Source organism: Eschscholzia californica, unplaced genomic scaffold (assembly GCF_041429995.1).
Source record: "Eschscholzia californica isolate CP2 unplaced genomic scaffold, dmEscCali1.0.p SCAF_2, whole genome shotgun sequence".
Classification (NCBI taxonomy): Eukaryota; Viridiplantae; Streptophyta; class Magnoliopsida; order Ranunculales; family Papaveraceae; genus Eschscholzia; species Eschscholzia californica.
The window spans coordinates 51,541,612-51,554,554 of record NW_028238309.1 but is presented as its reverse complement, the minus strand read 5'-3'; the positions used below and the strand labels follow the sequence as shown (position 1 = coordinate 51,554,554).

The 12,943-nt window shown below is 37.2% G+C and overlaps 1 protein-coding gene and 2 non-coding genes across 10 annotated transcripts; 1 reads left to right on the top strand and 2 right to left on the bottom strand.

The window, feature by feature from the left end:
- Positions 1–2,047: 2,047 nt before the first annotated feature.
- On the bottom strand, positions 2,048–2,137 carry LOC147558822 (small nucleolar RNA Z102/R77). The gene has a single exon (XR_015235498.1). It is a non-coding gene; the product is annotated as a small nucleolar RNA Z102/R77 (small nucleolar RNA).
- Positions 2,138–2,224: 87 nt separating this feature from the next.
- LOC147558821 (small nucleolar RNA Z101) lies at positions 2,225–2,317 on the bottom strand. Its single transcript, XR_015235496.1, has one exon. It is a non-coding gene; the product is annotated as a small nucleolar RNA Z101 (small nucleolar RNA).
- Positions 2,318–5,889: 3,572 nt separating this feature from the next.
- Positions 5,890–12,129, top strand: LOC147558820 (uncharacterized). 8 transcript variants are annotated; one of them, XR_015234435.1, is made up of 11 exons: positions 5,890–6,162; positions 6,596–7,502; positions 8,174–8,921; positions 9,004–9,126; positions 9,273–9,568; positions 9,994–10,100; positions 10,691–10,841; positions 10,993–11,145; positions 11,404–11,551; positions 11,678–12,015; positions 12,069–12,129. XR_015234435.1 is itself a non-coding variant. In XM_086660476.1 (10 exons), the coding sequence occupies exons 2-9, from the start codon at positions 6,849–6,851 to the stop codon at positions 11,536–11,538; spliced, it is 2,367 nt and encodes a 788-aa protein (XP_086516602.1). In that variant the 5' UTR covers positions 5,890–6,162; positions 6,596–6,848; the 3' UTR covers positions 11,539–11,551; positions 11,678–12,129. The 8 variants fall into 8 exon arrangements, 4 of the variants coding, with proteins under 4 accessions (XP_086516602.1, XP_086516600.1, XP_086516603.1 ...); XR_015234433.1 differs by having other exon boundaries at positions 10,688–10,841; XR_015234436.1 differs by having other exon boundaries at positions 5,994–6,162; positions 6,599–7,502.
- Positions 12,130–12,943: the final 814 nt, after the last annotated feature.

The following is a 12,943-nucleotide window of genomic DNA, read 5'->3' as shown; positions in this document are numbered from 1 at the left end:
AAACAAGGATGAGTTCATTGTTGCCAAAACGATGGGAGGAGGAGGTAAGTCTAGTTCATCAACTGAGGTATACTTTGTTCTCTTCTATTTTCGGTTGGGGGTCCTTCCCTAATTAACATATTTACAGTGGGGTGTTATCTCAATAAGTTATGAGCTATTTTCGTTTTCAGGAAGCCTTGTGTCAAATTTGTGAGACGAAGACTCATGTAGCTTTAAATTGTCCCTTTCTTTACTCGGCATGTACGATGAGTAGATTAATTAGGGCACGAGCTATTTGGAACGAAATTGAAGCAATGAGTAGATTAATTAGGGCACGAATTTGATTCCTTGATGAAGCGGACACGCCAATCACAGAAACCAAGGTTGACGGGGAGATCGGCTGAAAGAACATCTCGAAGATCAGGAGGAAGATCTTTACTATTTAGCTTGAATCCACTGCCATTGTCAGAGAGAGAAAGAAAGGATCTGAAAATGAAGCTTTATTGGCTATGAAGAAATAAAAATAGATTCGTGAAGGAGTAGAATCATTTCACTGAAATTCAGAGCTGGTTTTTATCACAAGTTTTAGAGAGAGAAAGAGAGGGGATTTTTTATTGGCCAACCCTTTGGGGAAAGCTATATAGTTTCCAGGGTGTGAAGTTTTGGGTGGAAACAAAAAAAAATTAATTTTTTTATTTCCCCCAAACAACCAAATCCTTTTCAGCTTCTTCTTCTTTTCTCCGGCGACTCCACCATCTCCGACGACTCCATCATCTCCGGCGACAAAGACTTTTTTTTTTCCTCCTCTCCTTCGCCGGAGGTCTGGTTTCCAGACAAAACCAGATCTGGTGATCTGGTTTCGTCTGGAAACTAGAGGAGTCTAGTTTGAAGAACAAACCAAATCTCGTCTGGTTGTTCAAACCAGACGAGCTCCGGCGAAGGGGCTCCTCCCCAACTACACCAACAACTAAGAACAACAACTTCACAACTGAACTCCTATCTCTTTACCTTCTCCGATCAAGAATGGTTTCTATGTGGGAAGGATTTAAAACCGTATTTCTCCTTTCAACGTCGACAATGGTGGTCGGTGGGGTGGAGATATTGACGAATTTGTCACTGAAGATTTAGCAAGTTGGTGCTCTATATTGAGTTATTCTTGTTGTGTTTTGAGAAGAAGATAAAGTTATTTATAGAAGTAAAAATGTAGCTGTTGAGAAGCAAAAATGTAGTAACTGTTAGGATTTAAAAAAAAGGTTTTGTGTCAAAGTATACACGTGTATTTTGCACACTCGCCATCTAACGGATATTTGACAGAAATAAGGCAAGTGGGCGTTAACGCCTAAACAGTTTTTATTTTTGGGGTGAAGTACTAATATCACTAAATAATTGGGGGTGAATGTTAAATTAACCCAATTTTTTCACAGTTTTGGTTCATTTTTGAGTGAGACAAATTAGAAATTTTAAAATTCTCAAATTTATTTTCTGTCTTATTGACAATTTCCGACGGCATAAAACTCTAGCCAATATCTAAATATTGCCTAATTTGACAGCACATTATATTTAGATATAATGGGCTCCTTGGTTCTAATTTGACAGCCCATTATAGGGTATTGGCCCAATCCTCCTAAATTTAACTTTTTTCAAAGTTTTTATCTAAATACTTTTAACAAAAAAAAAATATATTTAAATATTATTACACTGAAATATTTAGAAAAAGTTTATAATATTTTTCCATTTTTCTATTTAAATATCATACTGAAATATTTTGAAAAAGTGTATAGTAATTGTCCATTGGAGAAAACATACAAACATTGACTATTGAGTAAAACAACAGCCTGAAATCTGACTGGCGAACAAGTCAGATAACATGTCTTAATAATAAACGGGTAGATCCGTCTTGGCTAGCGCTGGTAGAACGACACTCGGTTTTACGGCTAAGGTGTTTTCAGCATTCTTGCAGTGCGTGTACCGGGGTAATTATAAGAAATCTTAAATGTCAAGAGAAAAATAAGTTATTGACTATTGAGTAAGATAGATAGAGAGAGAGAGAGAGAGAGAGAGAGAGAGAGAATGATCAGCTAGAGCTAATACTCATGATAAGCCATCATTCCGGCAATCAAACCAATAGGGAAACATTCCATTAATCATCACTTCATTCTCTCTCTATTTCTCTCTCTGTATTTGATTCTATATCCCTAAACTCAAAAATAAATACAAAAAAAACTACTGTATGTCTATGTGCAGAAAAGGGCATCAGATCTCCAAGGTGTTAGCATCAATGAAATATTCAGACGCAAATTACCCATTACGCATATTAAAGATTCCTCATTTGCCCTACCCTCTACATAATAATCATCTATAAATTAAAATAACCTAAAGTCAAAAAGACATCAATCAAGAACATCAAACAAAATTATCAAAGCAGGCTTGCTGTGGAAGTTGGGAACGGTTGTGTTTCTGTGTCAGGGTTTAGTCTTGTATATATAGAAAATTTCTAGGGTTAGGGTTTCACCTTTTGGAGTTGCTGGGGTTTATACAAGGTAGTGGGTTTGAGAGCAGCTTGCAGCGAGATTACCAGAACTCACATGGGCTTTTAGTTTTATTGGCGCCCCTGACCACTTTGACTATGGTCAAATTGCTTGGACCACCATCCCACCTAATTAGCGCCCCAATTAGGTTCAGTCGAACAAATTTTAGTTCAAAACCACACCATATATCGTTGCTGGCCCCATTCGTTGGAACCAAAATCGGTTTCACCCGACCTATTTTAAGCGTATTTAATTGGTGGTAGAATTCAACTATAGATATTATCGAATGTGAATTCGTGTGGTGACGGGTTTATAAAGAAAAAGAGAGAGACTTCATATATTATATCAACTTCAGATGCTTAAAAGATGGCCAGCGCTTTGGGGAAAGCTAAATAGTTTCCGGGGTGTGAAATTTTAAATGGAATATGCAAAATTTTGAAAAGTTTCCGGCAAAAAAAAATATTTTATGGGGAATATGGTTCAAAATAAAAAAAAACTCTCCTCCTCACCTCCCTCCACCTCATCTTCTCTCTCTCTTCTCCGATAGGTCGCCGGCCGGAAAATTTTCCGGCCGGCGACCATGAAAAGAAAAAAATTCACTCACTCTCTCTCTCTCTAGAAACTCCGGCGAAGGGGTTTCTCTTCGCCGGAGTTCCGATCTGTTGAACGGCCGAAAAATTTTCCATCCGGCGACCTAATCGGAGAAGAGAGAGAGAGAAGATGAGGTGGAGAGAGAAGATGAGGTGGAGGGAGAGAAGTGAGGTGGAGAGAGCTGAAGTGGAGAAGCTATTTTGCTTTCCCCCTAAATAAAATTGTCAAACAAAATTGACCAATTTTTTACCAAGTCTTCACACCTCGGAAATATTTAGCTTTCCGCAAAGCGCTGGCCTAAAAGATTCATTGCTCAAAATTTCGTGGTGGAATACTCTAATTAAGGTTTATGATCTTGAGGTATGCCCGATAAAAATGCTAAAAAGAGGAAAAGGCGAAAGTGTAACGCCAAATGTCTCGATACCAACGTCGGGCGCCATGAAAACCAAGAATTAGAGTATTCCACCACGAAATTATACACAATAAATATGAAAGTCAAAGACATGGCAGACAAATAAACATGAAGCTCAGAAGAAACAATATGTCAAATTAACGATAAATAAATTGAGTACTGCTCCATATGCCATAGAAAGTTCTCAACCTCCTTGGCATGTGTTGCTTTAGTAAAGATCAGACGGCCAGTGACAATAACCCTTGCTTCGTCCCTAGTTAATGTACCCACACCATTGGGCAGGATATTCTCTAACCAAAAAAGAAATTATACACAATAAATATGAAAGTCAAAGACATGGCAGACAAATAAACATGAAGCTCAGAAGAAACAATATGTCAAATTAACGATAAATAAATTGAGTACTGCTCCATATGCCATAGAAAGTTCTCAACCTCCTTGGCATGTGTTGCTTTAGTAAAGATCAGACGGCCAGTGACAATAACCCTTGCTTCGTCCCTAGTTAATGTACCCACACCATTGGGCAGGATATTCTCTAACCAAAAAAGAAATTGTATATCGATCTCCTCTAAACAGGAATGCAACTTCGAATAACTAGGCAAAGATCAAACACAAGTAAGCAACAAGAACTTGAAGAACAAAGTCTCCAATATAGATAGGAGGCGACTTGAAAACTTTATTTCTATAAACTCAAGAATGGTTGCAAGCTTCCCAAGTCACTCAACTATCACAAGTTTCAAATGATTTGCAAATGGAAAGATCATCCCTCTATATAGTGCTCGAGACTGAAAATGGACAAACAAGATCTGCCCACATGATTTGATCTCAACGGTTGCCTACAAAAATATCTAAGATATTTACAAAAGAATTCTCTAGATTCTTTATAAGGGCAAGTCCAATGTAGGGGCTCGACCTCTCAATTCGAGAGCTCCTCAATTTTGAGAGCTCCTAACTTTTTTCAACTCCAATGTCGGGTTCCCGAATCTAAATTATGTATGTGCGTGATGTATATGCGCGGATTTTTTATTTCAATTTTCAACTATAAATTATAAATTTCAAATATTATTCTAGAGAGATAGAGAATTTTAAAAAGATGAAAAAAATAGAGAAAGAAATGGAATAAGAAAAATAATTAAAAATCAAGATTTTTTTTTTTTTTTTACAAAAATTTATCTAAAAATAAATTTAGATAAATGTGACCGTTGGAGAACTGCCTGTTAGGAAAAAATAAACTAATTAACTTGTTGAGGAAATATGAAGATAAAAGATGTGAAAGTAAAAGCGGAGACACCAAGATAATTTAACGTGGCAAAAAAACCCTCCAAGATAGAAGGTATAAAAAGACCACGGGACCTAGTCCAGAAATCTTCCACTGTGATTAAATAATGAGTTGTACTATTCTTCCTATGGTGGATAAACCAATTCTTCAACACGAGTAGAAAAACTCTTTGATAACAATTCTTCCCTAAACAAATAGAGGATTAACCTTCCCTAAACAAATAGAGGATTAACCAAATCTTCAAGATATGTGGATATACTCTTGGATAACAATTCTTCACCAAAACCATGGTGGATAAACTGAACAAGAAAGGGGACACAAAAATTTCTTACTACTTAAGATTCGAACAAATCCTAGATCACCAAAGGCTGAAGAAGATAACTACAAACTAAATTGCTTCACAAGATTAATAATCTTATTTTCTTCAAACCAATGTTATTCTCTTTCAATCTCTCTTGAAAGAACCACTTCAGAAATCTCTATTTTTCTCTCTCTCTGTCTCATCTCTCTGATCTCTCTCTAACCTGAGAGAATATGATTTGGCAGGATTCCCTATCTTCTTGTCTCATCTATTTGATCTCTCTCTCTAACCTAAGAAGATATGATCTGAGAGGATTCTCCCTCTCTCTCTGACATCTCTCTAATCCGAGAGGATATGGTCAGAGAAGATTATCCGAGAGGATACTTTCTGTCTTGAAAATATGAATAATATTTTTTCATTCATTCCCTTTTATAATGATAATTAGGAAAGTGCTCTACTAGAAAATTGATTCCTTGTTAGACTTGAAATAGAAAACCTATTTTACCTCAAAAAAAGAATTGAGAAAATCATATTTCACTTAGGAATCCTTTTTATATAATGTGGGACCCCAACGCTCCTAATGGCTACATTTAAGACTGAGAGCCCCTCAACCCGGGCTCCCAACTGAGAATACGGGAGGGTGGGGCTCCCGAGTTGGAGGGCAATTTGGGAGCTCCCAACCCCATACGTCGGAAATGGCCAAAGTGCGCCCCTTGAGAAATATCGAGAAAACATTTGATATTATAGATGTTTCCACCCATATGTTTGTCTCCACCTCACAAGTTCGGTTAAACTTGGGCCAAAATGCTCCATTTCTCAAAGTTAGTCCGAAACATCAACCCACATTGGGCCGGTTGTGACAACCCGCTCGAAAGCCCTAATATGCATCGACTTTTGTCGCCCAGCGGGGCCGCCACGATGGGAAAAAGTACCCGCGGGTTTACCCGCCCCATCTATTTGGCGCCAAAATCTCCTCCCTCGCTAATCGCTATAGATATCTCCTCCATTCATGAGGCGAAGTTCGAGTAATCATCAATCACAGATTCACAAACGATCCAAACCTTCCTCGTCTGTAAGTTATTTCCTCTTTCTACAACTTCGGTTTTCTTGATACTCTAAAACCCTAGTTCCCCAAATCATTCAACTTGATCATAACTAATCTTTCAGGTCATCAATTAATCAATCTGTCCTTGTTTTTTAGATAATTAGGCACTTGTTTTAGTTTGCTATTCGGTTGTTGTTTCCGACTTTCTTGTTTCTCCTTCTAACTATTATGGGTTCTGACTGAAATCTCAATCTGGGTTTCCCTCATTTGGGGTTTTCTCTATGTTATTTTTGTGGGATTTTCTAGCTAAGCTGAATATAGTGAGATTTAATTTTTCTTTGAAGGTGGCATTTGATATTATCAGTTTGTAATTGATGGTTTTAATATGTATTCTAGGTTTTGCCTTATTTATTGATCTCAGTCTGTTTGTGCTGATTTTGATTTTTGACTTGTACTCCAGCAGTTGCTCCCATTTTCCTCAGTTAGAATTTCACAGAACACTGTTACTTAGTTTGGGAAGTTCTTCAAATAGAAAGGCTTGTATCAGATGCTAATACTTCAACTGGTCTAAAGGTGTCAAAACCCCTAAAGAAGATCAGTCTGTTATCCACAGAGTAAGCGACAACCCTTTGACATGGCACCGCTTGTCTTGCCAATGTGAAATGAGGGATAATAAAGTCGTCGAGAATGTAGTCCTAACAACCAAGTGAAGAATGTCGAAGAAATCCCGGCCTCAGTCACTCACTAGAGGTGAAAGAAGGATCGCGAGTGGGAGCAAACTTCAAGAGAAACTAAGTAATATAAAAGATGCAATTGAACTTTCTATTTCAGCATCCGAAGCACTAACGATATCTGAAATCTCAAAGGATGATTCTGTCTCATTGCCGACTACATCTGTAGTTGAAATTGCACTTCGTGTGAAGCAAGCAAGGAACCAGTTTTGCTCGGATGGGGTTGACTCTATCTCTGATTGTGTGACTATGGAGGTTGATGAAGCAGATTCTCTCTCCGACTTGGATGAAGACATTATGGCAGGCGCATTTGAAGATGTAGGATTTTGTAATACCCAAGTTGACACTATCTGCTGTTCCAGTTCAGTTAAGAAGAGTGGATGTAGCTCTTCGGAAAAGTTACCTCTTGTTCTAAAGACACCGTTATCCAAACGTAGGTGTGGATATGATGGTGAAACATGTGTGGAAATTAGGTCCCAAAAAGTAGATATTGATAGAGGTCCAAATCTGTTGAAGGATTCCTTTGGTTGTTTACAACAGAAGGAGAAGCTACTTCATTGTGAACCATCTATGGTCTTTGAATCTCGCTTTCACCCGCCAGTCCCCAACATGTCAAATCTTTCAGGAGAAGTCGAGGTACAGAGTTATTATTTTGCTTTAATGTTGAGAGATGCTGAGTATTATTTTCGTAAGTTGGCGAGTTCACATTTTCTAATTCTCAATGTAAATACAAATAATCTGGCATAATATCGTTCCCGAGATTGTTTTTCAAGTAATATTGTTTACCCCCAGAGACCTTAGATGTTTAGAAAAGCGTAACTGTGTCAGGTGATAAACACTGTTACTTTTATAAGGAAATATGAAAGCTAGGTTGAACTGCAGACAGCCAGACAGCAAATAGTGATACACTCATACTGCCTAGCTCTCACTCAAAAATTCATAGAATCATTTTTTCCTTCCAGTTAATGATTAGTAAAACATGTTGAGAGTCTTGTTTGTTATCTAGCTAATATGCATAGGTTATTTTTTTTAGTTATTCAATACAAATATATGTCTGCTCACACTCCCCTAGCTATAGCTTCTATCTATCATCTCTCTTCTTTGTGCAGTGGCAAATGACAAATTAGAGTTTGTTGTTCAATTTCTTCGAATTAACTCTGCGGGAAGCATACATTTTGTGTTTCTAGATTATTCCTGTTATTGTCTATTGAATTTTTCATAATTTTTAAGATATGATGTGATCTTAATCTTATTACATAGATTTAGATACCCCTAACTTACGTTCTCTCTTGTCATTTTTCTTGAAGGTTGTTGAACCCTTTGTACTTCCGAACTTGAAAACTACTAAAACCGTACCAAATTTCTTTCATGGAGAGACCAGCTTTTTGTCGGAATCTGCCGATGTTGATAAAGATGAGATACCTGTTGCAGCAAAACCAGGACTGGAGTCTCAAATAGTGTCTTTGGCTAGCGTAGCTTTTAATGGTATATGTGGCACAACTAATGAAATAGTAGCTTCCCAAGATATGTGTTCGAGTGCTTCTTTGGACTATCTTCTTTGTTCCATCGTACCGTGCAGTATTTCTCCTGATAATACCGATGTCCCCACTACCAATCTGAAATGTGTAGAAGAGGAAGCTACAAAGGAATTGAATCGCCAATTACAACTGGATAATTCTCATAGTAGAAGGCTAAGCTTTGACATTTCTGACGAGGGAGGAGATGCTGAGTTGAAGCGAAATGGTGGAGGTTCTGGGGCCATTATACGTCGTAGGAAATTGGCCTCTCTGAAGTCTTATAGTATGTTGTTGCCTTCTCAAGATGCTGTTACCGAAAAGAGTGATTCCCATAATGTTTGCATGCCGAAAGGAGATATCCGGAATTTGCTTTCTTCAGAGAAAGTTATTGAGTGCGTAAAGTCTTCAGGTTTGAAGGAATCCACTGAATTATTACCTTCAATGGCCAAAAATTATGATGCGGCTAAATATTATGACAAGGTTCACGAAATCCCAGCTACCCAAAATCCAATTCTTGCTTCACTGGATCGACAGAAAGGTACCATGTGACTCCATCAGTTTGTCTCGTTGGACCTATAGTTGCTTCAAGGTTGTAAAGTTGTTTTTCTTTAAAAGTACAGGTGTTGATCGTGTTGCCCACGAAGACCAAGGTCCACTGAGAAAGCGGGTTCGTTTTTCAGAAGCCGAAGACAAGTTCCAGCAGAGTAAGGTTGGCCAAAAGAAATTATCTAGAGAGCATATGCGTAAGTCCCACATCGTGATTCTTGATATAAGAAAATATTCTTTTATATTTAATTTATATAAAATGACAGAAAACTCAAATTTGAAATCAACTTTTTTGCACCCATCCATAATAAGTTGATAATACTTGTTCCATCAATCTCTTTAGGCTCAATAAGTGGAACTGGTAAAAGATCAAAACAGTCGAGCCTCCAATCAGATTTAAGATGTCATGAAGCAAATACTTGTCCAACGACACGGCAAATCAAAAGGAAGAACAAAATGATATTGCGAGGTTTAGAATTCTTGCTGACAGGTTTTACTAGTGAAAAGGAAGCAGAACTTGGCGCAATGATCAGGAAACATGGAGGGTTTGTTCTCTATCACGTTCCTTCACCTTTAAGAGGAACAAGAAGATCAAGATGTACGCACCAGCAGCTTCCTCTTCTGCTATCTCCGAGAAAGGTTTGTAAATTCTTACCCTGCATGTTTTAGCATTAAGCTTACTAATATGGGCTTGAGAATCTTAGGTTATAATTTGAGGTTAATACACATGATTCTTTAACGACTGAAGTATGTATACATATTAAGTAAAGCTGGAAAGAAAGGTGTGATAAGAAAAGAAGACAGCATCTTTAGAAGATGTGAACTAAAATTAGCCCCAAATATACTTACCTAGCCCACCTTACGAGGTCAGCTTGTAAAAGTATTGAATTACATGTTTGACAAAAACAGCTTCCCACCTATGCATTAATCAGTTCGGTTCAGCTTATTGGGTAATCTTATAACTTGAGACGCCTTATTTCTCTATGGGCTTCTCAGCTAGGTGGGTTTGTCATGAGGTTCTCGAGTTTCCTTCACGAACTGATTCTCCGAATTACTCTTTGCAGTTACAAACAACCAAGTTCTTGTATGGCTGCGCTGTCGGCGCCCTGTTGCTAAAAGTTAACTGGCTTACTGATTCAATTGCGGCATGTTCTTTATTACCACCTCGGAAGTAAGTTTGGACGTTTCACCTTGTATTACTATCAACTCTGATGTTTGCTAGCAGTAAGGGTGCAAAATTCTCCCAAACTTTAGAACTAAATACTTTAAGCTTGACTATAAGGAGTATTTCCTGGCTTTGTTGTTTTACTGGAGCAGGAATATTGCTTGGGCAAAGAATAAAACATTCTTTGACTTTCTAATTGGGAGGCCTTAATGATGTAACAATTAGTTTAAAAGCTTTCTCAGTGTCCTTGTAGCTGTATTTCTATTTCATTCACTTGTACATTCCCACTTTGTTTTTTCAGTTAATATTAATTCAAAGTTTAGAGAAAAAAAACTGTAAAGAGTATTTTGGGGCTAAAGTGATTAAACATAACTGAAAAGAATAATAAAGGAGAAAATGGACATTGAAAATTGGTGTAGAAATGCAATCCGTACATTTGACTTGTTAAAATTGTTTAGAGGCTGAAACTTCATGTTTTTTATTTTCAGTTTTATGTTCAATAACAGAGGCAGGCAAATGTACAAACTTATACCATCATTATGAGTTACCCACTTAAATACATTCTTAACTCTCTCTGAATCTATCTTTTCTAGCAGATACATGATTATATCCAATCAAGATGGTAACAAGTGCAGTAAAATCAGATGGCCAATCTGTTGGAGCAAGAAGACAAAATTTTTTGACAAAGTAGGTATAATGCTTCATGGGAAGCCGATTTTTTGCACCAAACTGGCGAATGTGATTAAGGTATGCTCTTTATGGATGCTGATTTGTGTTTGTTCGGTAACGGTTATGCTCTCGTGGTTCTGTTTTCAAGTATGAAAATAGACATAATTTTTAAGTGCTTCCGTTATCATGATAAGTGTATGGTAAAATCACTTATCTTTTTTTTTTTCAGCACGGAGGTGGTCAAGTATTCAAAACTCTTCACTCCATGGTCCAAGGTTTGAAGAATGGGAAATCTTCTGTATGTGCTATTGTTGTTGAAGATGATGGTAGGGCATCACGTCACTTGAGACACTGTGCCTCTGAACAAAACGTACATGTGATGGTTAGTACAACTTCTCTCTTCCTTATCTACAGCTTTGGGTCAGAATGTGGTTGGTGATCCAAATTAAATTTCTAAAACTAGGAAATTTGTGAAAATCTGGGTTAGTGTCCAAAACTACACTTTCTATTATTTGGTTGAGTTTCAGTAACTACCAATTGGAACTGTAATCATTTCAATATGTCCTGGTTGTGCTCACTGGGTTTATGCTTTCTTCTTGTTCTGGTGAGTATTCAATTATGTTTCTTGATGTTTATGCAGCCAGAAAGCTGGATTATAAGCAGCTTGCATTTGGGATACCTACTTCCTTTCAGGCATAAACAACTTTCCGCTCCCTCACCCAGAATTAAGATTCCTGAAGTTCACATAGCTACACAATTGAGTCAAGAAATATGATTTTCTTCTCAAGGTATGTTTTTCGATGAATTCAAAATTTGGTGAATAGTAAATACACTCGAAGCCTATAATCTAATGCATTTTTTTTCTGGAATTTCAAGGGTGTGATTGTTGACATGTCTTGTATATCTTTGTTTAGGCTTTTCCAAGTTCTCTTAAACCTTCTCTTTAGAGGAAGAGAGAGAATGGGTGATTGAAGAAATACTGACTTTATGAAGTTTGTAAAATTTGAGGGCTTTGAAAGTGAAATATTCTCTAGGAAAGGCGCAGTTGGGGATGGAAAGAATTGCCAAAGAAAGCAGCATCTATATTTATTGCAACTTTATTAGAAACAGAAGCTACCAAGTGTGAGTTAACAAGTTGGTTTAGATTGATTCTATAAATGACGTGAACTTGTTTGTATATGTGATAGTACATTAAAGATTGCCTCAGTCAGAATGAACGGTTCTTAAATATAATTCCGTTCTCTTTCGAGCTGTATACTACAGTACATATTGACCAATTCAATACCATGCCATTTGATTTTGGAGTTCTTTTATACTGTAATTTATGTGTTCAGATACTTTACATGATAGTTGAGTTGATTCCTTTTTAGCCCCTAATACTGACCAACTGAAAATTTTGGTAATGTCTCAACTGGCCCAAGACCATAATATTAGTGAAACGGTGAAACCTAATAGTCAATTACTTATTTTCCTTTTTACGCTTCATTTCAGAAGGTTTCTTTCTCCGTCATTTCTCTTTCTTATCGGGAAACAAGATTGCCTGAGGACATCGGTGGCAACGGTTGAACTACCATTCCCGATGATCTTTCACAATTTTTTCTACAGTTTCCTCCTCTCACCACCACAACCATCGTCCTTACCATAATCATTATCATCTCTCTCACATTCTCTTTCTCCCTGCAATTTGAAGCTTCCATGAACTAAAATTTCAATGAAAGCTTGAGAGAGAAAGCGAGAAAGAGATGATAATGAAGTTGGTGGTGGTGAGAGGAAGAAGAAGTTAGAGACTGAAATTCTTTCTTTGTTATAGATCGCCCGCAATGGCAGCCTGGCTGTTGTTGATGGCGCTTTTCGACGACTCTTTTCAGCGCCACTGTGTGTCAAGTTTGACTAGTAAAATCATGGTCTTGGGCTGAAATTGAAATATTGGACAAATATGTAGATCAAATTGGAATTAATCCAATAAATTGGGTTCACAAGGCATCACAGATGTGCTGGTTTTGGTATTTTCCCTCCTTAATACATCTATATTTGTCTCAGTCTTCTTATAATTTATTTGAAGCTTTTAAATTACAAAATAAAGTTGATGAAACTTACATACATTTAGAGCATTTCTCGAGATCTTTCAAATATGATCTCACATCGACATGACTTTTCTCTAGAAAAAATAACTGGTGTGA

Coding starts and splice junctions, on each gene's coding strand:
- LOC147558820 (XM_086660474.1), top strand. CDS start 6,849: ATGTCGAAGAAATCCCGGCCTCAGTCACTCACTAGAGGTGAAAGAAGG. Junction 7,503..8,173: donor ATCTTTCAGGAGAAGTCGAG/GTACAGAGTTAT, acceptor TTTTTCTTGAAG/GTTGTTGAACCCTTTGTACT. Junction 8,922..9,003: donor TTCACTGGATCGACAGAAAG/GTACCATGTGAC, acceptor TTAAAAGTACAG/GTGTTGATCGTGTTGCCCAC.